Genomic DNA, 24,543 nt, shown 5'->3' with positions numbered 1-24,543 from the left:
GGTTTTCATGTCTCAGTCAGTTATGGTGGTAACATGCAAAGCTAGATTTTGCAAGAGAAAGGTGAAGTAGCAGATGATGCCATCAGAAGCTGATGTTGGGGATGTTGCTGAGGATAGTTTAGCAGGTGGGTGTGGTGTGAAGCTTGCCTGCAAAAATCTGTCTCTGTGGTAAGGCTGTAACACCTGCCCATCCGAGTAATAGGAACAGGATGATTGCAGTGATGACCTTAGCTTGCAGATGAAGAGGGGTTGGAGTTTGCAGAGAAATGATGCAATTCTCATACTGTTCATGATGTTTTTGCAAGGCTAAGAGCAAATAATCTTGAAATGAGCTGGCAGGTTTATGATTGGGTTTTATGAGCTTTTATGATGTTTATAATCTGACATTGAACTTGCAGTTTAAGAGGTGAAAGGTTTAAAGGAACACAGTAGCAAAGGTGTACCACTGAATTTCTTCTGGGTGTAATTTTAACGTATGGCTTAGATGCTTCCCTGATGTGGTGGGTTTGCTGAAGTATGGATGATGCAGTTCACAGTGCACGTGTCACTGAGTAAAACTGACTCCATCCGTATCGAGTGTTCCACAGAGGGAAGAATTGAACAGAAAATGTGATTTTTGCTTTTCTAAGGATGGACATGGACTGGAGGTAACTGCCTTGTGTGGTGTAGCCACCTAGGCCCCAAAATGCAGCCTTTGTGTTTCCATTTAAATCCCAGGCTCAGAAATATGGTATATTGCCCATGTCTGCTTGGTATTTTTTTGGTTGTTTTTCTGGTATCTGTAAAAATCTAAGGTTCCCTGCAATCTTTAAACTGGAATTCTTAAATTATGACCTTTCCCCATAGTCCTTTTGGAAAAAATAATACTTTTTTTCCTGCCCCCTGTCTTCTGATTCTGCATCCGCTTATTTTGAGAGATAAGTGCTTCAGAGGTCCTGCCTGCAGATGTTTGCATATGTACAGCACAAGCCTGTTCTTACTTAACTATCCATTTCTGTTTTCCTGTGTTATCTTGCATTGCTCTACGGGGCTCGGTGAGCCGCAGGTTTGCTGCTGGCTAGCTTTTTGAGGTTTCTGCTATGCACAGTACTGTATTTGTCTCCCGGTTCTTTGATTTGTAATGTTTTGCCTTTGATTGCTGCAGAAGGTATAACCAAGCCTGTCAAAAGCCTTGTTTACGGCGCAGATTCTGTGGGGGTGGCTGGTGGCCTCAGACCCTAAAATAGATATGGCAATGAACTGAACGGCTTAAAATGCTGAGAATTTAATTTGATCTTTCTTGTTGCCTTAAATATTGGGACTGAATGAGGATTTCTCTAACAGAACAGAAGGTGAACATGTTGGTATGTGACAGTAATAGAAGGGTCCAGACCTGCTGTCATTGAGATGCTCTTCTGCAATCAGAGGCTGGGCTTGGCCATTGGGTAGCGGCTTGTCTTCTTTAAGTCATTGTACTTGCGGAGGGGAGTGCTATATCCTCTGATGCTACAGCATCCATGGAAGCGGTTGTTCTGAAATGGTTCCCTGGATCCTCTTGTGGGATAGCCACTCTAGGAAAACCTGAAGCAGTCCCTCACAGTTTTAGCATCTGTTTTATGCTGGCTTTGCAAAGGAAGAAAGAAGGAACTGCAAAATCACACAGGGGTTCCTTTTTTCCCTCCTCTTTTTCATGTAGCACCATGCAGTTAGTAATATCATAGCTGGGGTTTTCAGTTGTGGTGGTGTGAAGGTAACAATGATTTGGCTTTGACGTGCTGCAACAGCTGCAGAATTCATTGGAGCTTAGAAGCCTGTGAGTTATAGCTGTGATGCCATTTACAGCTTTTATGGAAGAGCTCTTAAATTTGTGAAATGTGTTACTTTTTGAAGTGCATTATATTTGTAATTTGAATTCTCTAAAATCCTGTCTGAGAAAAAAAAAAGCTTTGAAAATCCCCCTCTACCCGCTATAAACATGGGGAACTCTGACCAGGCAGGGAAGCAGGTCTTTTAAATTGAGTGATAGAACACACAGATGGATTTGTAAGTGCTAAAATGTCAATTAGTGCACTTAAAAGCTTAATGGTTGTCTTTGATGTGCTTCTAATATCATCAGTAAAGTTTGAATGTTGCCATTGATCAGGAAGTGGAGGAGGGATAAGGGAATTGAATGCCAACCCAAACAGATCTCTGGATGGTGGGGGAGGCGTATCCTCTGCAGACCCCCGTTGCATGAGCTGTGCCCCCACAGAGTCAGGGGTAACTGTGCATCACCCCTGCCCTAGTGCTGAGCCACCTGGCACCAACCCAGCACTGCCTGCTGAAAAACCTGCAAAAGCAAAGGAAAAATCATTGTAGCATTATTTTGAACACAGACTTGTTGGTTTAAAAAAAAAAGAAAAAGGAAAAAATTGTGAAAAGTTCAAAACTTGATTATGTTTTTTCTTTATTGGTTTGACACAGATCTGGTTGTTGTGAAACACCTGCCTGTTAAAAATCATTCTGTGTAATTAGGAAAGCCTACTATCTCCATAAGAAAGAGCTTTTTTTTTTTTTTAAAACACCTTTTCCCCACAAAACCTCCCAGCTGCTTGTCATCTTCTGAATTTATCTACTCAGGAGAGATACAGTGTCTTCACAAATCAGCCCAGATATTAGAGTTGCCAGTGACCATTAGCTGTTCTCCTCCCTTGTGTTTTAAATTGTGGTAAGAAGTGAAGCCTGTATGTGGCAGAGCAGCACTTCAGCCTAACTTGGTCTGAAATTCTTGACCTGGGTACCTTAGCGATCTGCCACAGCTTCAGTTCCAAGTTATGGTCTTTACTCTCCTCTGGCACTGATTATTTGAAAAAATATTTTGCAGGCTTTCTGGGAAGTTACTTAGATGCATTCATCTGATTTATTACTGAGCAATTGCCTCACAGAGCAAATGCTGATTTTATTATTTGCTTCCCCGTGCTACTACAAAACCATCATTTGTTTGCTGAGTAGTATTTTGGAAGTCAAATGTATTTCATACTGAAGAGTGAGCTTGGTAAAGCTTTAGAGTATAGGTTTTCACTGCTTATATATCTTGTCTTCGTGCAGAAAATTTACTGGTATAACTAAACTGACCTGAAAATACATTTAGAGTAGCTTTAGAGTCACCTCATATGTTTGGTTTAATTGACTTACAAGCGAGGAGTACAGATTTTGTTTATGTCTCCCAGCTTCAATGGATGCTTCCCTCCCAGCTTTAAAGAGTATTCTGTCAGTTGGGAATGTAAACAAGGACAAAAAATTCTGATAGAAATCTCCCTTTTTTCGGTAGTACATCGAGACAAATCAACATCTTGCTTTTAGCGCAGTATCAGTGTGTCCATCCCAGGAGCCTGTGTCAATACAACTGATTTAGTTCCCCATCCAGCTCAGTAAAATTGATTCAGGCCCCAGTATCCTGAGGTTTCCCAGCAATAGGTTCGGCACATTTGGCTGTCATTACTCCTCCCTGAGTTTAAAGACTGACCAGATTGTTTTTTCTCTTTAAATCTTTTTTTAATCTGATGATTGTCTGAACAAGAGACATCCCATAGACGGATGTGAAAGAGGAGGAAACCAAGTTAAACATTTCCAAACTAGGGCAGGGGACTCCTTGCATCACCCAGACCTGCTCTGGGTCAGATTTACGCAAACTTGCAGGTCCGTCACTGTGTGAGTTACTCTGTGGGTAGAGTTTACTGTGCCCCAGCTTTGACAGTGCTGCTCTCCTCACTGCTGGCCATGGTCCTCCTGCAGGGCTTTGGTGATGGAGCTAGTCATGCAATCATGAGCTACTGCAGTGCCATCGAAGTGAGTCAGGTGAGCCAAAACCTCCTCTCTGATGACTTTAAACCAGCGCAACCCGTTTGTACTGGAAAGGTTTAAATGAGGGTGAGTACAGCATCTCTGCTTGGTCGAGAGTTATCCAGCAGGGATATGGTGACCTTCCCAGGTTCATGCCTCAGAGTTACTGATGGGCACAGCTATATTGAACTACACAGCTAAACTATGTAGGCTTTGGGCTAATGTATTTATTTCACTGGGAGAGCAATGGAAGTTTTATATTGGCAGATGCATATTTTTCCATATATATGTACATAGATATAATGTATATAAATATATACACATACAACTGTATTCCTAGAAAGCAGATAGATGAGCAGATCTTTTCTTATTACAGGCTTCAGCATCCTGGTACCAAAGTCCTACCAAAGAAAAACACTGACTTCCTGTTGTACTTGTGAGGATAGATGCTAAACACATCAACAGTTCTCCGGCTTCTCTAAAGTATTGACACCACTGACCAACCATTCAGACACTGTGAAATGCAAAAAATCAGATCTCTTTAAGTTCTCATAGAAATACTGAAGGCAAATTTATAACACACCAGTTTTATCTTTCTCTTTTCTCTACTACCTTGGCACTATTTTGGCATGTAAAAGTTGTTAGTGTTTTTCAAGTTGAGGATCAGGCTAATATACAGAAGGATTGGATTAGCCATACATGTCTGTAGGTCTTGTTAGCAGACATTTAAACTGCAGAAAATATTTTTTTAGTGGACTGTATTTGTATGGCTGCATACTGGAGCTTGAACACCTTATAAAAATATGAACTGGATCAAAATGAAATTAATTAGAAAGAATATATTTGGATTTAATTAACTTGAGCCGCTGAATACTCTTTGTGCATACTGGGTTTTATGTGTCTATCTGAAGTGTACTTGGTGGAGAGTTTTAATTAGAACTGGAGACAGAGTAAGAATATTTGAATGAAATTTATAAATGGCAGCGATTTTCAGCTAGGAGTATAGACCTTTTTTGGAGGTTGCTACCATTTCTCACTTCTCTTTTTTCCCCTCTTCTTAATAAGCTACTTTTATGTTCAAATTAATACCAGATCCTGAAAAAGAAAAAAAATCCTGTTGTGGCTCTTGGGCTTCTGCAGCATGATCAGAGTTGTCAGATCTGCAGCTGCAGGAGATTTTTTTTACCTTTGTGTGTTTAATGGCTCATACTACTCTGTTCTTTGACAGTAACATTTAAATGTAAAAGTGCAGGGCTGTGGATGGCACAGGACATGTGGCTGCCTTGACTACTGTCTCAGATGTCGGACATGCCAAGACTCAAAGAAATGATTTGGCAGCTACCCAGCAGATTTTTATAAAAGCTCAGTTGGTGGTCAGAAACCCTGGCTGTCAGAGTTGTGTTATGCAATAAATTGTTTTTCAGCAGAAGTTTCTAATCCAATTTCAGCTGTAGTTTTTTAGTACTGTGTAATCAAAGATAAATATATATCATTTCATGGGTTTCAGAGAAGTGAAGACATGCAGTGTAAGCATCCCCCATCAGGTTGGTTGGTTTGTTTTTCTTTTAAGAAAGATTTAGACCTGTTCACCTACACAGGAAATGATGCTTAGATTATTTTGGTTTCTGCTCGGGAGGTATGTATTTGTATACAGCATACCCTTTCAAAGATAACTCAGTGTGCATTTTAGGAGATGTTCCCTTGTTTTGAACAGAGCACCAGGTAAGGAACCTATTTATCAAGTCAGAGCTTTTGCTCAGGCATAAATTGGCTACAGGTGATGGTCAAACAGAAAATTCTACCTTGTCAGGCTGTCACCTATCCAAATCGTTGCAGGCCCTGTCCCTGTAACAGATACACTCCTCACCCCCTTATATTTCCCTTTCACTCCTCTAAAGTAAATAATTTTGGAAAAAGTGGGTATGGTTCATCTGAATGCAGTGAGATGTTTGGGTTTTACAGTATTGACATTACAGCAAAGTGGTTTTCATTTCCTGAATACTGTCTGTGGTGCCCTCCCTTCCTCACGGTCATTGTCATGGTTTGGTGCTGAGGTGGGCTTGCATCCCTCTAAGTGTGAGTTGCTGCTCAAAGGGACAATCCCACTTTTCTCTCTGCCCCAGCAGTGGCTGCCATCTGGTTATGTGGTTAGTAATGAGGGAGCTGATCTGGATGAAGACAGTAATTTTTCTTGTCTTGGGGGGGAGATTTTGATTCTTTTCCCCAATAAAGCTGGTCAAGTGGCCACATAGGGGCTGGTGCTGGCATTGGGCTTGGAGCAGGTGCATCCCAGGTGGTGTCAGGTGAATTAATCTGGTTATGAAAACCTCTCCCCCAGTCTGAGTAATTATCTTATACCTTTACACCTCTTTATGGCAGCACTCCACCACCCTTGGCTTCTCTCTGCTGCAGGCTCTTGTCAGAGCCCAAAACTCAGACACTCTCGTTACAAAATGGTTGATTATATTTCTGGTCTGGCCTAAGAAAGTCGTAACTGTGAAGTCATGGCTATTCGTGAGAGTTGGTTTAAGTTGAAGTCCTGCTGCAAGCTGATAAATTAGGAAAATTTACTCTTTACTCTGAATTTGTTTTGTCTTAGCCTTTTTTTCTTTTTTCTTTTCTTTGTTTTTTTTTTTTTGGTGTTTATCTTGGCGGACCAACACGGGAAACAGTTGATGTCTTGTAAGCTTTCACTAGTTTCATATTGAGTAGTAGTTTTCTAGAGGTGCAGAACCATCAACGAGGCCTCTGAGTTTATGTAAAAGAAACAACACATGAACTGACAATTTTTCAATATTTCATTATGAGGCCGAAGATAAATTTAGGAACTATTTTTTACACCTCAGTTCTGGGAGCCTGTATGAAGACACGTGTATTTGAAGATTTTGAGTGGAACTCTTCTACCCTAATGTATTTTTGCAAGAGCAGGTTAAAGCTCACTGGGCTCAAAAGTGCCTGAGGCCTTTAGTGACCCAAAAAACGCAGCATTTCTCTCCCGTGCTGCTCTTCAGAATTCATCTGAAAGGAGGAAATGCAATCCCTGGTGCAGTAGGAGGCGGTGAAAGAGTGCAAACCAAAGGGAAATTGCAGGCAATGAAAGCTGTGGGAGAAGTGCTAAAGCAGGGAGAGATTTTTATTTTCCTCCACTGTTTCTTTTCTGTGTTAACATTGGTTCTGCTAGTCAGGAGCTGTAATGTAATGTGAGTTCTTTGGGGAAGTTTTCTGCAAGTACGAAGGGAAAAAGTCGCTATAATTACCAGATACGCTTAAAATGCTAAAACAGAACCATTAATAAAGGAAATTTCCCCTTTCTTCATGTTAGTTAGCACATTTTAAAAACATGACCTATTTTCCTAAACTAGACAGAACAGATTACATTTTCCAGAAGGCATGAGTCACTGTACTATTAAGTCTCCAAGCTGTATCAATCTTCATCAACTTAAGCCATTCATGAGATTTTATTTTTTCTCACTGAATATAAGCAGTTTGTTTTAAATGAGAAACTGCTACATCCTCTCTGGATAGTTAAACTTGATTAAAAGGTTAAATATTAAATAAGTGTGAACTTTATTCTGTGAGGAGAAGGGAATAGAGGGACCTTGATAGTAAGCGAAAGACTACAAGGATATTACTGTGGGTATATATATGGGTATAACTAGTTTTCACCATGCTCTGCTTGGCTGTAAGAAGTCCAAGCAGCATGATAGCTGACAGAAGGAGCCAAAAATCTTTATTTATAGAGCTTCGGTTGAATATATTAGAGTTTCATATCAGTACCCTGGGAGCTCAGACTTTTACTAAGAGTATCTGCTGAGAAGAGCCTCTGCTGTCTGGTCGAGGAACAGCCCATGTGCTCCTGCAAGTTATGTAGAGGCGGAGTTTACACCGATGGGCCAATAGCAGGGTTTCCCCCTGTGAGGACAATGTGGTTAGAAGGTTGGTGGGACTGTGTAATCCAATGGAGACCTCTGCTAATGCAGCAGGGGAAGTACACGTGTTGATAACAGCAGTAACACTTCGTGCTTTCTCATGAGGTTCCTGCCGTGCCATACTTATACTGAAAAAGTGGGCTGTGTAAATGAATAAGCCTGCTAATTGCACTTAGTAGAGTGCTAACTCGCCCAAGCTTGCACAGAAGGATCACTCTCAGCCTCGGATGGCATATCTAGGTTTTCCTCCAATTTCTCTGACTTCTAGAGAAAAACAGGTATAACTGTCTTCCATTGATAATATACAGCCAAAAGGCAAAACTCTGTTGAAGGTCTTGAGTCCAGTAAACAAATGTTTCCATCTTGGTCCTTCAACTGAAAAGTAATTTATATGATCTCTGAAAATGTGTTTTTCATGCAAAAGACAGATTTTTGTTATGTTTCTAACTAAACACAGTAAAAACCACCCTTTGAAATAGTTCTCCTTCAAAAATATCCTTGAGGAAAGAGTAGAAACTTGTGGTTTAGTTTTCCCATTGCTTCAAAATGACCTTCTTGCATCTGTGGGAAAGACTCTCTGGGGGCTGTTGAACCATGAAAGCATATTCATTTAGGGCATTGGGTGCCACAGTGATTTTAACCGAGTGTTGGCTGCAGCACTGGAAAAAGAAAAAAGAGGGAGTTTGTGTTTTGTTGTTTTGCTTTTTGCAACCTGGCATGAAGAATGAGGTCAGGAGATGCGTGCTTGGGAAAGACCCAAAGAGAGAGCTGGAAACACGCCAGCCTCACTGAGTCATAACACACATGCTTATAGGGATCTTTGTACCTTACGAAGTCCTGACTTTTTAAATAAAACCATCACTGCTGTTAAAGTATTTACATAAAAGTAAAACAAATAGCATGGAGTGCCTCATGGATTCTCCCTTGTTCCAGCTTTCTTTTACCCTATGAACTATGACTCCTGTTTGCTTAAGGCAAGGCCAGGGCCAGGCTGAAAAATGTTGCGTCTGTGATGAATGAATGCAGAAGCTTCAGTCATGTTTCTGCTGCTGCTCGAGGAGTGCAGCAGCTCCCACGACTTCAGGCTGACATTTCACCTGCCCAGGAGGTGGTGTAAAGCTTGCCCTTCACTTCTGCTCGCTTTGCCTTTGTTTTAATAAGGATTTGAATATAATTTTTGAAATAGGAAGGCTGTGTGCAGCCTGTGAACATCACCTCCAGAACTGTAAAGCTGAAAGCAAGCTGCCAGCCATACAGCATGAGAGAAAGCTGCTCTCCAATCTATGAGGTAGCATCCTGTGTAGTAATGTACCGTGTAAGAAAATGGAGGTTATGCTCCTCTTCCCTATCCCCTTGGGCTGAACTTGCCAAACTGTTGCTTGGCTGTCCTGATAGATGTTCAGATATAAATGTATGATATGAGGTTCCCTAAAATGGCACAACAAAGAAGGTGGCATGATTATTTTTTTTAGCAGTTTGAAGTAAATGATGCAGTTATGTTTCCTTATTCTGCCCTGGGGCTTCCCAAGTTGTTTGTATCTGCTCCTTTTATACTGAGTTTAAAAATAATCTTATTGTCAGATTAGGAGGCAGAAATCATCTTAGCTGACCTGCACAGTGAAGGTTAAGGGCTTGTGGTGATGAACCTACAGTTTAAGATGTTATTCAGTCCTTTTTTGGGTTTGAGTCAATAATGGACAATCCATTAGTTCCCCACAAGTCGTTTCAATGGCTAATTACTTGCACAGTTGCAGAAACTGTTTTTTAATTCTGTCTTGCATTTTTCTGAATCGAGTTCCAGCTGTTGGATGTTATTATACCCCTCTCTGCCAGCCTCAAGAGCCATCTATTAACAAATCTCTACTCCCTGTGGAAGTATTTAAAGGCAGCAGTTGAGTCAGTCCCTTTGAGGTTGGGTTTTTGGGGGGTGGGGTGGTGTTGAGAAGTTACATAGATTAAATTCCTCAAGGCTTTCACTTGACCATACTTCTAAACTGTTCTGGGCATGTGTACATTGTTTTGCTAAAGTGAGATAACTCCTCCAGTTGTTAGCAGTGTGAGTGCAGACTGGGCACACGACGGCTCTCCCTACGCTGGGGTGATGAGGCAGAGGCGATCTGACCCATGTAATTATGGTTAAATGTGTTGGGAGCTGGAGCTGCAGCCGGTGGAGCAGCAGCTCAGCTGGTCTCTGAGTCAGCTGCTCTCTGGCTTGCGGCTGCTTTTTGTGCTGTAGGCTCTGGGGAAGATGTGTTCGACCATTGTGAAACCTTTTTATTGCCCCTGCATATGGAGCCATGTGAATGCAGGTGTTGGCAGTGGCTTTAGCCCCTTATTTTGCTGACCTTGGGTACACACGGTGTTGGGGAACTTGAGGACCTTTTTTCAAGACACACAGAGGGTGTGGGGAAAGCCCACAGCAGAATAGTGTAGGCAGGACAGTGGCTGCAGTCTCAACACCACTGGGCTGATGGGAGCTCTGGTGTGGAGAGACTCTCCCATGTGCATTTCTATTGGCAGTGCTGGTGTTTCAAAGGTCAGATGAAGCCAATATGGTTCATCTCAAGTTTTACAGCTCCAGGAGTTGAGTGTGATGTGAAATGTTACTGTGTTGCTTCAGAGGTTGCTGAGAGAGGTCTCTGTTCCTGTCTTCTGGGACCCATCTCTTTGCTGGTGGCACTAATGCCCACGCAACCCTCAGGCTGGTGGGAAGGCGGGAGTGTCTCCTGCAGTGGTGCTGGAGCCTCCAGCTGGCACCAGGAAGACATCTTGGCTGCCTTGTCCCTTGGAAAATTGGGTGCCAGGTTGCAAACCATCCTTTCGCATGTCCAGCACATTGTCTGGGGAGAGGGAGATGACTTCAGACTGTTCACAGGAGTACTTGGGGATGGTGGCCTAGACCAGAGGCCTCTGGTGTGTGGTGATGAGTTCCTTCCCTCCCACAGGTGGGACTATCGCTGGCATGGGCCAGGGCATGGGCTGTACCTACCACCAGTCGCTTACCTGCTACAGTGGCCACGTGGTCAGCACATGCTGATTTAAAGATCAATCCTGTCAGCAGGTTTCACCCTGTCACTACTGAAGCAGCAAATGCCACCATGTGCTCCTTGCAGTGAGCGGTCTTGACAAAGCGGATTTAATAGGGAATATATTTTTGTTTGTTTGTTTGTTTAAATTATTTTTCTGTGGTTTTGTCAGGATTAAGTGGGCCAGTGGGATCAGGAAATGATGGGTATTTTTGTGCAGCTTCAAGCTCCATGGGAGCTGTGTGGTCTGGTGGAGGAAGGAGTTTGTTCGGGCCTCAGGCCGGGCATGGTGTCTGATGGGAGAGAGGCCTTGGGCGGATGAGGGCTAAGGAAAGTGGCACGTCTCTGAGTATGCCTGATGTTGTGTTTGGCAGCAAAAGGGTAAGCCATAGCTGTTGGTATAAACCTTTGTTGACAAAATAACTGGATGTACTAGTCCTTTTAAAGTGCTTGCCTGGAGTTTTTTTTCCTTTTTTTTTGGTTGCTCTGGGTGTTGCGTTACAAAGTTTGCTTTCTTGGCCCAGAGCTGCCTGTGCTCTAAAGCTCCTTGGGTATGGCTCAGCCTTCTTCAAAATGTAGGAGCTTGTCCCTCGTGCAAAATGCACATCCTGCTGCCAAAGCGCTGGCTGCTTTCACTGCACTCATTTTGTTGCCTTTTTTTGTTTGTTTGTTTGTCTTTTAACCCCCGCCAAGTAATTTGTCATAGAAATTTTTTTTAGGGGTGGGAGTTGGAAATGGTTTTGATCACTGAATTGGCTGAATGCCAATATGTCACTAGAGGAGCAAAGAAAAAGCTATCACTGGCCACCCTAAACTATGCTTTTTTTTTTTTTTTTTTGAGTTAGTGGTGCCCAGCATTACTTTGGCACATGGGATGGTCTAAACTCTCCTGCCTCCTGGTGGGGATCACCGATGGGGCTTTAGGGATTTCCAGTGTAATGTGACAATATGCTGCTGTACACTTACACTTACCACTTAAGGTCTGCCTAGAAATATTAATGTTTTGTGTGGCAGTGATGTAGCCCTTGAGGAGTTCAAGGGCGAGAATGCTCAAAGAGTGATTTCCAAAGACCCTGAGACAATTATAGGGCTTATGAAAATATGATGACTTACCTATCTCATGTCTTTATATCAGTTCACTGACTTAATTTATTTGAATGCTAAAGACTTTAGGGAGTTGCTTTTCCAAGGAATTAATCTTGTAACTAAAGTGAGTTCTAAATATGACATACACTAGTATTCCTTTTGACAATGTAACATTTGTCTCCTCAAAATAAAGTAGAAAACATCTGCCCTGTGAACCAAATTCCACTTGGCTTTACGCTGATATTAATTCAGAATAACTTCATTGTTATCAATGTACAACTTCATTGTAACACTGCAATAAATGCAAATCACAAAACCAGAGGGAAAAATAACCTGAGCCAGGAGGCACAAACCAAGGCCAAAATGGCAACAAGAGAAGTTAGTTCACGAAACTTGCCTCTTAAATTTCTGCAACATTTGTTTTAGTTGGTTTTTTTTTTCCCTCTCCTCCTAATTATCTGGGAGCACTTCCTGGCTGTGATAAATTTCTCTGTGAGGGATTCATTATAAGGATTTTAACAATTAAGTTTCACTTCTTGTCTAACACCTAGTACATGGCTACTGCTGTTTGTAGGATGAAGGATTAGAGAGACTAATGCTCTGATTTGATGATAATAGTTATGTTTCTGTTCTCTGTTGGAGGTGGTCAGGTTGCCTTTTCTTACAGAGTATTTTTCTTAAGTTTCTCTCTCTTTTTTTTTTTTAAATTATAAATAAGCTGTGTAGCCCTAGCCTTTGGGGTTTTGTTTTTGTTTCAGAAACATGCAACTAATGTCTCCTTTCTGTTTCCATCTTCTTTAGGATGACAGCGATGGGATTCCCTGGTCAGAGGAGAGGGTGGTGCGGAAGGTCCTTTATTTATCTCTGAAGGAGTTCAAGAACGCGCAGAAGCGGCAGCACGGCGATGGCATTAGCGGGAGCCTCAAGGCAGTGAATGGTGAGATGCCTCTGTGGTACTGCTGGAAGGGCTCAGTCCTTTTTCCATGGGGTTCTTCTGTAGCAGGGAAGGAGACCAGTGTACCTGGTCTTTTGGCAGGTACACTGTGCCCTTTTGATCTGCACAGAAGAACTTGTTTCTGAATTGCTTGAAATGCTCAGTTTGAACAATCCATATGTTTTGTTTCCTGGCTAATTAATTGAGATGGGGATCAAGGTGGAGGGTAGGTGCCAGGTGGGAGGACAGTAGAAAAGGAGGCCCCTCAGATCAGCCTGCTCCCTGATATGTCACGTATGTCCCCAGAGGAGGTAAGCATTTAAAGGTGATTGACTCCAGTTACCTTGGGGAAGTACTCTTGGACAGAATTGATGTACTCTCATTTAGGTGCAAGAAACTGGCTTACTAGCGTCTGTCTCTGGAGTCATCTAAATCTAAGTCCTTAGGTGAAGTAGCATATGATCTACATCAAGATTTAAAGGACTGAAACAACACAAACGCTTTGATGTTGGACTCTCCTGGTTTAGCAGTTCACAGAGCAATTGTTTAAAGGTATTAAAAGGAGATGCAGACAAGCTTAGATGACAGGAGCTAGAAAGGAGTTTAATTTTATTTCTTAAATGCTTTACCCAGTTATTGTCTGTTGCTTCCCTTTCCCTTACAGTTTGCTGAAAAAAGTGGTGGTGTCCTGAGAGGTGAATATAAAGTGTGTCTCTTTCAGATTCACTTAGACCCTTACTTGAAAAGGCTTTGTCATGCTGGCTTGAGTCTTGAAAGTGATGACTAGCAGGATTCAGATTTCTGGGCAAGCTTACAGTTTTCTCTTCACTCACAAGAGCTTATTTGTTTCTTTATGGAGGTTTATGGCAGTTCCTTTTAGGCATGTGCATAACTATACATGTGCTAATGCATTAAAGCAGCAGCTGGGTGCTTACTTGGTAGGTTATTCATATTTATATGTAGCTTGTGTTGTTGATGTGGTGAGTCAGATTTCACTGAGTGTTACTGCCGACAAGGCAAAAACCTAGAGGAATGGCTAGATGACTACAGGCAGCATGATAGAGTTACTGTATTGCATAAGCAATTGCAAACTCCTTAATGTGATTAAAGAAGACCTCAGACTTCCGAGTTCAGTAATAATATCAAATACTGATCTGATGGGAAGGGGCATCTAGCTTTAAGAGCAATCCATTAATAAGCTTGGAGGTGTACACAAAACAGTGCTGGCTTTTTTCCCTCCAACACCTCTGCATCATTGATCTTCTGTCAAACACAATTTCTCTTGGAAAGTTTCTTATTCTGTTGTGGGGGTTTTGTTTAATCAAAGGAAAAAAGTCTAAAGGCATGAAGCACAGTAATTGTGTGTTAGGAGGCTTTGATGATGTGCCAGGTTACAGGATGACTGAGGTTTTTATGGTGTCTAGTTTCTCCAAAGGCAGCTTAGATAAGAACTGAGTTGGCTGGGAATGCTGTGTCAATGCAGGTACCAGATGTGGAATATGCCATTGGCTTCCTCCGGCAGCAGCACAGCTTGCACCTTCAGAGCTTTTCCCTTTTAGAAGTAGATGATCAGTTATTTGGGGCTTCAGTTTTTTTAACTGAGCCAGAATGATAGTCCATGTTGCTCTTTCTATTTGCTAAATGATTATTAAAATGTCCTGTCTCAGCACTACTCTATGTCAATACCACTGTCCAAAAGCTTTTTTTTTTTAGCCATTGATATTTGAAAGAATGTTTCGTTATGCAGAGAAGAAAGATTTGCAAAAGGGAGGAGGGTTGATATTGTGCTGTGACATCAAGGAAATCAATTTAAACATGTAATTTGCTCATTTCATTAAAAAAAATGTAGTCATGTATTTTCAAATCCATGTGTCTCTATGGACTGAGAAAAAAAGCAGGTCATCCTAAGAAACTACTGAACTATTATGAATTCAGGGAAATCGAATATTTTAAGGGTGAGTCTTAGATCCATGATTTCATACTTTTGGGAATAAAAAATGTTTCCTTGTATGTGTCCGTCATTCCAACATTCAGGCCACCACCCTTGTTTTTTGGTCCTGTGTCCTTCTCATAGCCGAAGGGACCACAAGCAACTAGGTAGCAGGATTTGATCTTGGTGCCACCATCTGTCATGCAGAGAGAATTTATTTGTTCTGGTTTTATAACTGTCATCCCTTAAATTTATTTATTCATAGACTTGCAACCTGTAATTTGTTTTAGTAGAAAGTACTTATTTGTAGCAATAGAGGAAGGTAAAAGATGCACCAGTGCCTTGCAAGAAGGTGAAGGTGTCTTTAAGAAACTTGTAGGGATTTACAGTGGTTGAAGTTTCATAGACAGACACACTACAAAAGTTGCTTTGCCAGTGTTTGTGAAGCTACAACTAAACTTGTATGAAAATGATTGTCAGTGGTGTTTCATCTGGTGAGTACAATACTATCATTAATGATTTGGTAGCTGGAATAATGGTGCCTCTTTGACTGATAGTGCAAAAAGCAAATTAATTTTAAATGTGAGAGATGAACCTATTAACCGGAGTCTTTTCAGTACTAAAGTTTCTGCAAGCTCTGAGATGTGCTGATCGTGGCACAGAGACAATTAACTTCGATGCCTCTCTGAATAATAAAAATAAAATTTAAAATAAATAAAAATTCAAATTAGTTTTGGTGATTATATGTGTTATAATACCTTGGCTGTCTCTGCCTCACTATTAAAGATACTTGTTATCCTGACAATAATCCTGCCATTTTCAATTTGTGTCTGAAACCGTGTTACTTAAGTGGTTGCAATTAAAGAGAAAGGCAAGTGGGTATATTATGGTTGTCGTATCAGTGGTTATATTGCACGGGTGTTTATGTTGACTCTGGGTATTTGCAGAGTATAGAATGACACCCTACAGTATGCCTTTGTTTCCTACATGTTCCTCTCCATTATGTGGGAATATAAAATTTGAAGGAGGTGCTTCTGCTGGTTGTCAAGAAACCCTCTGCAGCCCTAAATGGGATACTGGAACTCTGATTATGGAAACAAGGTCGTGTGCTGGAAAAACCCAGAGGGATCCCTTTAGTGACTTTGATTACTGCTGCCTGTCATTTGCATTAGGATTTGCAGAATAGGGATTGGTGTTTGGAATAGTGATACCAATTTTCAGAGATCCTCGTCTAAAAGGAAAACTAATTCTCTTAGGAAATTGTTTTCTTCTTGTGTAGCTTAGAATGTGAGATAAGGCTATTAAAAAGGCAATGAAAGATGTAATTATTGCTTGCATTCTGTTGATGAGAGTATATCCAGTACCCTCAAAAGAGTGTATCATGAAGCAAACTTTTATGACCTAAGATTTTAAATTCTGTTTTTCAAAACTTGCGCTAAAGAAGAAATTTGTTATATGGAAGTACGTTTCTTAAATGGAAAAAGTGACTAAGTTGGCTTATTTGTTTGAGGTGGTTGGGTAATCTACAGAGATGACAAAGCAGACGTTAGAATTATTCAAGCAGATAGTGTATTTTCACCAGCTATACTTTGTCCTAGAAAGGTGTCATGGCAGTTTCCAAACATGTCAGCCTGGTTAAGCTCATGGCAGGCTTTCTGGTTGAGAAATCAAATGTGCATGAGGGAATGCTTTGGTTCAAGGCAGAAGTTGGAAGTCTTGTTCATTAAGTAAATAAAGAGATGAGTAAAAATACGTAATTTTGCTGTCCTGAGAGATTTCACCTTACATTTAGGCTTGTTGAAGTCATTATGTATATTGTTTAAACAGAGAAGGAACGGTGTCAGCACTTTGATGGAGGTGGTGGTTGGACCGTACATGACTGTGGTGCCCCTTCCCCCCCTTCACAGAATTGTTTCAATTGGAAAAGACCTCCAAGATCATTGAGTTCAACCTATGACCAAGCACCACCTTGTCAGTTAGACCATGACACTAAATGACATGTCCAGTTGTTCCTTGAACACCTTCAGGGATGATGACTCCACCCTTGTGCTGGTCTGCTTCTGCTTCTGCCCTCAGCCATTCCCACACAAAAGCTAATGTGACTTTTGTTGGAGAGTTGCTTTTTCCACAGATTAAATAACTCTGCACTGAGTGAGAGGCAGGAGCCTCTGAGAGCTCCTGGTGGGACCATGATGCCAGACCTAGTGGCAGCAGCCTCCTCTGATGCCTGGATCTGCCCATCCCTTGGCTTCCACGCTGGCTGTTCAGGCAAGCTGGGGCAGGCAGCAGTGCTATCTGAAAATAGCTGGGTTTGTCATTGATGCACAGATTTTCAAGTATTTTCTGCTCACTGCATGAGGTTTTCTGTTGATGCTCCCCACTGAGGTATATTGAAATGAAGGTGCCCAGTGATAGGGTGGCATGGAGCTGGCTTCATCTGACTTAAACTTTCCCCTGGCCATGTAGATGGTACTCCAGACATGGCATGAAAATAGCAACAGATGTGCTAGAAATGCCTAAAGACCCCTAAGCCGGGTGTTTCAGCTCAGTGCCCATGCGTTATCTGCCAAAAGGCAGGGGGTGGCAGCAGCTGCCAGTGGGGCAGCCATGTCTTCTCTGGACTTAGACCATGTCTTTTCTCTTCCCACTCACTAAGATGAAAACACAGCAGCCCTTGGGGAAGTGCTGTTGTTTCAACTGTGCCTCTCTGTGCCCAGAGCAACGTGCGTCTCCTTCCTTCCTGGTGCAGACACATAGGCTGGACCACTACTCAGGCTTTATTCTGAACAAGAAAGCAGCCCTCTTCATTCGCTGTGGTGGTTCAGATATACTGATAACTTCATCTCTCTTATTTCTGAAGGCTGCAATTAAATACTGCAAGAAGGTTTTATGCTAACATTTGTCTAGGGAGCTTTTCACTCCATCAGTGATGTTAGATTGCGTTTGTTGACAGTGGGTAATGTCTGTCAGTCTCCTAAGCTTTAGTAGAAGATTGTAAGTGTGCCAGGGACCCTTGTCTGTAAGTGGATTTTAAAATTGCATTTACAGAAACAGAAATAGCTCTTTCAACTTTGTAATATTTTCCCTTTACATTCAGAGTAAACAGCCTTTTTGGCTAGTTTTTGAACTGTGATTAAATATAGATGTTTTCAACTAAAAGGTTCAGAAAATATGCATTTGAGCAGATTTGTCATGGCACTCAACATCACTTTCACTTCGGTGCTTGCTGTCAAGTGAATTTAAAGATTAACAAATAAATAACAGGATGTTGGGGTTGGGCTCCATTGAAAATTTCCAAATCTCTTTTCCTTTCTTTGTTTGCTAGAGTAGAATTAATTTTTGAGCCTGCCAGGGACTTGCTTGTTCATCGACTGGCACAGGTTCTTTTTTGCATTTTCCATCATCACCATTTATAATAAAATTTGCAGGTCAAATTACACCCTCACTGATGTTACCCAGTTTGATTATGTCCAAACGGTGCTTCTGTCTTAATAAAATTTCAGTGTTTGGCAAGACTGCCAGAAAATTTTCTCTCACCCATATTCCTTTTTCTCTCAAGTATAAGAGAGATGGATATTTTTTTAACCTGTGAAACAGAGGAATTATATAATTAATTTTCTTAAAACTTACTTCATGACTATCTAAAAAGAGTTTCTGTTGCTCCTGAGTGCATTTGTAGTCAAACTAATTCTAAAAATAATCTTGCCTCCTGCTTCCCTGCATATTGCTAATTGTAGGTAATGGAAAATGAAAACGGCAATGAAGAGTCTGCAGAGGCTCTGCACAATCTGTAGCAGACTGAGTTATTGTAAGTCTAAAATAAATAAGAGGAGGAAAGGTGGGAAAGACTTTGGCAGCAACCTTTCACCTCATGTCTTGTGCGCTAGCTCTGCCATTTGTCTGCCTATGCAGTGCAGCCAGTTCAGTGTACTAATGTGACAGAAAACTAGCCCAGAAAGAAAATAATTTAAAAAAAAGGAGATAATTTTCTTCTAGTTCAATGAAGGTCAATAAAGAGGTCAAATGAGCACCTTGTGCTCTTTTGGTGGAAATGGGGGACCGGAGTACCTTGACTGAAAGCTGGAAGAGGAGGAGACCGGACTCATCCTTTTTGATAGTAGCAAGCTGCTTGGTTTGGCACAGTCATCTTGTCTAACCACAGTCTTAGGATTGGCGCAGTCATCTTGTCTAACCACAGCCTCAGGTGCTAGAAGGGACAACAGTTGCCAGGAATAGGAGCAGAAAAAGATGCAGCTTAAAAGTTCACTGAAAAAGTACGTCACAACTGTAGGTTTTAGACTTACGTTTCTCTTAAAAACAAACAAACCAAAAATCAACCCATTGCCAGCTGGTCAAGGAAGGTGATTGTCCCGCTCCACTCTGCGCTGCTGCACCCTCACCTCGAGCCCTGGGTGTAGTTTTGGGCTCCACAATGTAAGAAATATATAAATCTATTAGAGAGAATCCAGAGGAGGGCTATGAAGATGATGAAGGGTCTGGAGAGGAAGCCATAGGAGGAGTGGCTGAGGTCACTTGACTTCTTCAACCTGGAGGAGACTGAGGGAAGACCTCATTGCAGTCTTAAAATATCCTCACGAGGGGAAGCGGAGGGGCATGGTATGTACAGCCGAAAGAATGGTGGTGGTTTTACCTCAGAGGATTGCCAGTTCTGTCAAAAATTGTACGTTTTGGCAATTCTAGTTTGCTTACTTTAGAAATGAGAGTAAGACATACCCCTAAATCAGTCATTGAAATAGCATATTCTGTTTTATTGGGAAAATAGGAATGTAATGGGAAATAAAATCAGTATCACAAGTAAATGAAGAGAGAAGTTTCAGTCATACACACAGACTATGTAATAGTTTACTGTAGTCAGTCCTAGGGAACTGTATTTTCTGAAACTGTCTCTACTTGGCTTTGAATAAGGCTTTTGCTAATTATTTTTACAGCTTTGAGCTCTTAGTGCAAGACTGCATTTGTAGAGTGTATGGCCAGTCTTCGCGAACGAAGATTTGGGAAGGGTCTTTGCCCTTCGAGCCTGCGCAGTGGATTTTTTAGGTGAGACACAGTGTGCGCTGAGCTGAGCCCACCCTTTAATCCTAAGGTTCATCTGCCGGGGCCGAGCAAGCTCGGACGGTGGCAGTGAGGTCCTCAGGACGTAGGTTTGTTTAGAGTGACCTTCTCTTAGATGGATGGCCTTACAGGGCTAACGAGCTCCATCTACCCGGGGGACTCCTCTGACCGGGACCCGAACCCGGGCCGCGGCGGTGAAAGCGCCGCATCCTAACCACTAGACCACCAGAGGGCCCCATTTGTAGAGTACTTTCAGAATATTAGAATATGTTTTTGGTCTTCAAGGGGCTGTCTTGTGTCTTAGAACCTGCACAGCAGTTTTTCCTTGGCATGGGGACATTTTAGAAACAAATTGCTATGTGAAAGAGTTTGAGAACTATTTAGTCCAACAGGGCATTTCTGAGGCCATTAGGCTGTGTTTAATTGGGGCAGGTGTCATGCGTGCTGTAAGCCTTATTGTGTCAACCCTGGCAGTAAAGTGGTTTTAAAAGAAAAAGCAGAGATTCTGAAACTGCTGATGGGCACAGTGGCAACTTCAGCAAGTTGCCTGACACAGCTGCCAACCTACTGTGCTCTTCACCTCAAATACCCTACATTATCTGTGATTTTAGGCTTTGACTTGTTAAGAATATGGGCTGCCAAATGACATGGATTAGGGGATCCTCATAGTGATGTGGAGTAAACTGAAAATTTCAGGAGATTGGTATCACATTATTTTAGGTGTCATCGACCCCATTTGAATGTAGAATTTCTGATGTGAAAAGCAAGGAAGGCAGTCACCTTTTTGAGCAATGAAAACTCTTCAGGAATTAGTCACATTCATTCATGGCTTGTAACGGTCTGGGAGATTGGTCTGTGCTCTGGGCTCGTGCCTCCACATTTCAGTTTGGTTTCATTGGGATATTTTTGATTTAAAATCTCCAAGGAACCATTCTGAAATAACTTCATTCTTTAAGTTACTGATGATGATGATAGATTCATTGCATAGTAGATACTTTCCAGAGCTTGTGGGTGTATGTTTTGTAAAAAATAAATATAGCTTAACACGTATACTGTTAAGTCATAGCAGATTGCTCTGCATAGTAATAAATGTGCATGCGTTTTTTAATCTTTTCTGTTTGTGTGTCTGACCAGCACAGATTTATTACATGCAGTTAATGTGATATTGTATTCAGAATCAGTTGAATACATGTTTTCAATAACCTGCCTTTGATGCCCTTTATTTCCTAATTTAAATGAATTTAATGCTGTTAAGGGGCAAGGTCCAGTCTAAGGTGTAGATATAGAAGCCTTGTGCTCGGGGTGACAAGGGATGACATTGACAAATTTACCTCACAGATACTGTTTCTGGTACATCTGAAGGAGTTTCCCTTTCTGAGAGCTAAAAATTGCTGAATTTCCACCCTTATCCATCCTGTTTTCTCCCCTTATGAGACTGTTAGTGAGCGTTGAAATTGCAGTCAGGACCGTGTGATGTTTCAGATGTGTCCACAAAGAGGCTAACTCATTCCAGATAAGCCTTCAGCAGACAACATTCATTTTTTACTTTGCTCAGAATTTCCTGTGCTTTGTTCTGCATCTGTTTGTGAAAGACTGCGTTATCTTTGAAAGCCTTCATCTTGTTTTCTTTATTCAAGCTATATGCTAAAATGGAAAAAAGGGAAGAGCTGGAAGGAGCCCAGCTGGAGCAACCTGCCAAAGATCCCACAGAGGGATAGAGCTGGCAGACTCCTGAAACCTCATCAGCTGACCTCTGGTACAGTTTGGGAAGCCAGGAGATAAGCCACTTTTCCTGCAAAAGGTTTGGCAGCCTCAGCCAGCCCTTCCGAGTAATGCCCAAAGACCATGACCACACTATCATTTAATTTTATTTTTCTCCTCCTCTCATCCCTCACTTAGCTTCAGTAGTGGTTGACCTTAAAAAATATTTCAGTTCAGCCTCTCCCTAGTCTCTGTGTGTGTGTGTGTGTGTGTGTGAACAGACATGTTAGAGGTAAATCACACCTTGACATGCTCTGTTTCAGCTAGGTTGTCTCAAAAGCAGGTTCTTTGTAAAATACCTCCCTCAGACAGTGGTTGCCATCTCTAGTGCTGTGGAAGGTGGAAGTATTTTTAAAGCTGCTCTGCAGAGCATCTCAGTGTTTTCATGTTATGCCTACTGTGTATGTGGAGAGATTGAGAAAAGCTTAAAAGTGGTGAAAATGGCACAGAGGGAGTACAGTTTTTTCCCTTCTTCACAACATGGGAATTTTCTTTCTATTCTGGGTGAAAATGCTGTCACAGTGTTAGCAAGGGGGTGCTACAGCCATGATAGAAGCATGCAGTCTCATATAAAACATTGAGAAAAGGCATCTGGATTGTACTGGCGCAATACAGATGTGGGTGTGTTGGATGGAGAGGGTGGAAGAAGAATTTCATCCCCTTCTGTTTTTTCCTGATCCCTGCTCCCTTGCTGCAATGTTGAGATCTTGTTTCAGAGCCCCAGGCTCCCTCTCTGGCTCCACATGCCAGAAGGAAGTGATAAGGTTGCACAGAGCCACAAACGTGAGGCATCATACAGGAGTGGGCTGGGGTTGGTGAGAGGCATCTTCCTGTTACAGTCTGCATGCAGGGCTTGATTTGCTTTCGCTTCTCTTGGTTCCTGTGGTGCGTCTGTCTAGAAACATGCTGTTTCTGTGCGAAGGAGAAGAGTCTCAACTATGCTCTTTAATGTGACAATATACTCGACTGGGCAGTAAGCAAATAACTTTGTTTTGCCAAGGTAATCTGGCGCTTTCTAGAGTAGTTGTTCTGCCTCTTTACATCTCAGGAGGTCAGCAGCAATTACCTTTAGATGGAAGTCATGAATAAGGGATAGAAGTTACCAGAATGTGGCTTGAATTCCAAATCTTCTTGAAACATAGTTTTTGCTAGTTCTCCCCCTCCCCAAAATCAATTGAAGATGGCCTTTTGTGCAACAATGAGGTCTGTGGTTAGGGAGTAGTTGTCAGGTTTTATTTAGATGGAAACCTGTCCCAGAAGCTTTACCTCATCTCATTGTCCTGCGGGGATGAGCTTCAAATGCCAGTTTACATTTGCCTGGAAATGACCTTCTCTAATTGAAATGAACAAGGCTGTCTTATCTAAGTAGATAAACACAGCCCATTTACAATTGTAGATTTAAATGCACTCTTTCATAGATTACCTTTTCACAGTATGGCTCCATCCTTGAATATTCAAAGTCTCATTAACAACAGACCAGAATTGAAGAGTAAATGTTCTTTGTGAAAAAGAGGTTTTAGAGCTGCAAGCTGATGTTGATCTCTCCTAGGCTGCAGGAAGACTGGTACAAAGTCCCCTTTATGCCAGCGTGGAAGGCGCTCCAATAAAACTGGCATGCAAAGTCATGAAGGTTGATTAACGTTCACAGCATAACACAGGGTTATATACAAGTACTCTGCTCATAAAATAGAATAAATGGGCCGTTAGTTAAGGCATTGCTTAGCACAGAAAACCACTTTTCTTTCTGTTGTGGATCCAGGCTTCTGCCATTAATAGCCTGGAAAGCAGAATTTTTAGAAATAGTTGACTGATTGGAAAAATGAGTTTAAAAGGCTTTCTGCGAACTTGAATGTTGGGGTTTATGGGGAGGGTAGTTTTGCAGTCTTTCAATTTCCCTGGCATAGTTGGATATCGCGATGCTGCTGAATTACCATCTGGCTGGATCAAAATTGTAACTGCTAGGTAATTTAAAGACTCTCAAATAATTTTGGACTCAGTGGTTATAGTCTCATGAAAACTAAATTTGCAGGGAAACTTAGAAAGGGACACTCTTGAGAGAAAGAGAGTCTGCTCTTCAGTCTGTGCTTTCCTACTTCCAGGAGAGATTCTGCCAGTACATACAAAGGACTCAGAAATTTTACCAAGGTTTTAGGAAAATAGCTTTCAGCTTTTGTTTCGTGACTGCTGTCCCTCCTAGCCTTTGTTGACGAGAGAGTAGACTAAAGGTGATGATGTTTTTCATGCCATCTGTTTCCCTTTACTCAGGTTGAAGCCAATGGAAAAAAAAAAGTACTAGTTTGGTGTCCTCTTGTCACCATAAGACTTCAGTTCCCTCAAGTGCTAAGCACCATAGGAAGGACCTCACTAAACTGTTTGATGTGTTTGTTTGCTTTAAAATTGAATGCTGTTCTGCAGCTGGAAGGAAGAAGTTCTCAGCCCCAAGGTTTGGGAGCAGGTGGCAGTGGCAATTTAGCAGGATTTGGGGAATTCTTACAGTATGAAGAGGCGGGAGGTGCCTTTTATAGGGGGCAGATTTTGTCCTGACATGGCCTTTCAAGAGCAGAAGAGTATTTACACAGGTCCTACTCTAACCCAGGCGGGGACATGCCAAATGAAAATACGACTTCAGAGGAATTAATTTGCTAACATGTAAGAAACTTCTGCTTATTTCAAAAACATGCCTAATTCCCACTGTCCCCCAACCCTGAAGCTTACAGCTCAACTGACTGTAGGTACTGTTTTGAGGAAAAAATGGGATATGGCCCTTCTGATTGAGACCTCAAAACAGAGCTTGTGGCTTGGTCAATGACCAATGAGTTCACACATCTGAGAACCTAAAAGAAATAGGCTGTCTTAGTATTTAGTCAGAAACTACAGTGTAAAACAAAGGGAAAGCTCCTGGAACCTCTCAGATTGCAAGAGCCTCCCACGATGCACATTTTCCCCTCAAAATTCACTCAAGTACGATCTATGTTTAAGACTACACTAGCCACAGTTTTACTT

At 41.7% G+C, this 24,543-nt stretch overlaps 1 protein-coding gene across 4 annotated transcripts in view; it reads left to right on the top strand.

Moving 5' to 3' along the window:
• JARID2 (jumonji and AT-rich interaction domain containing 2) overlaps positions 1-24,543 on the top strand; it is a 214,933-nt gene that overhangs the window by 80,484 nt on the left and 109,906 nt on the right. For 2 of the 4 annotated variants that reach the window (XM_032674683.1, XM_032674662.1), the window contains exon 2: positions 12,644-12,779. Coding sequence is in view for 1 of the 4 variants with exons in the window: in XM_032674662.1 (XP_032530553.1) it covers positions 12,644-12,779 (136 nt within the window). In the remaining 3 variants the exon portion in view is untranslated. Of the gene's footprint in view, positions 1-10,433; positions 10,535-10,629; positions 10,644-12,643; positions 12,780-24,543 lie in introns of those variants that run through there. The other 2 variants (XM_032674673.1, XM_032674691.1) reach the window with 2 other exon arrangements.

This window comes from Chiroxiphia lanceolata, chromosome 1 (assembly GCF_009829145.1).
Source record: "Chiroxiphia lanceolata isolate bChiLan1 chromosome 1, bChiLan1.pri, whole genome shotgun sequence".
In the NCBI taxonomy this organism is placed as follows: Eukaryota; Metazoa; Chordata; class Aves; order Passeriformes; family Pipridae; genus Chiroxiphia; species Chiroxiphia lanceolata.
Note: the sequence above shows the minus strand (reverse complement) of the source record. Positions and strands in the feature narration are given on the sequence as shown.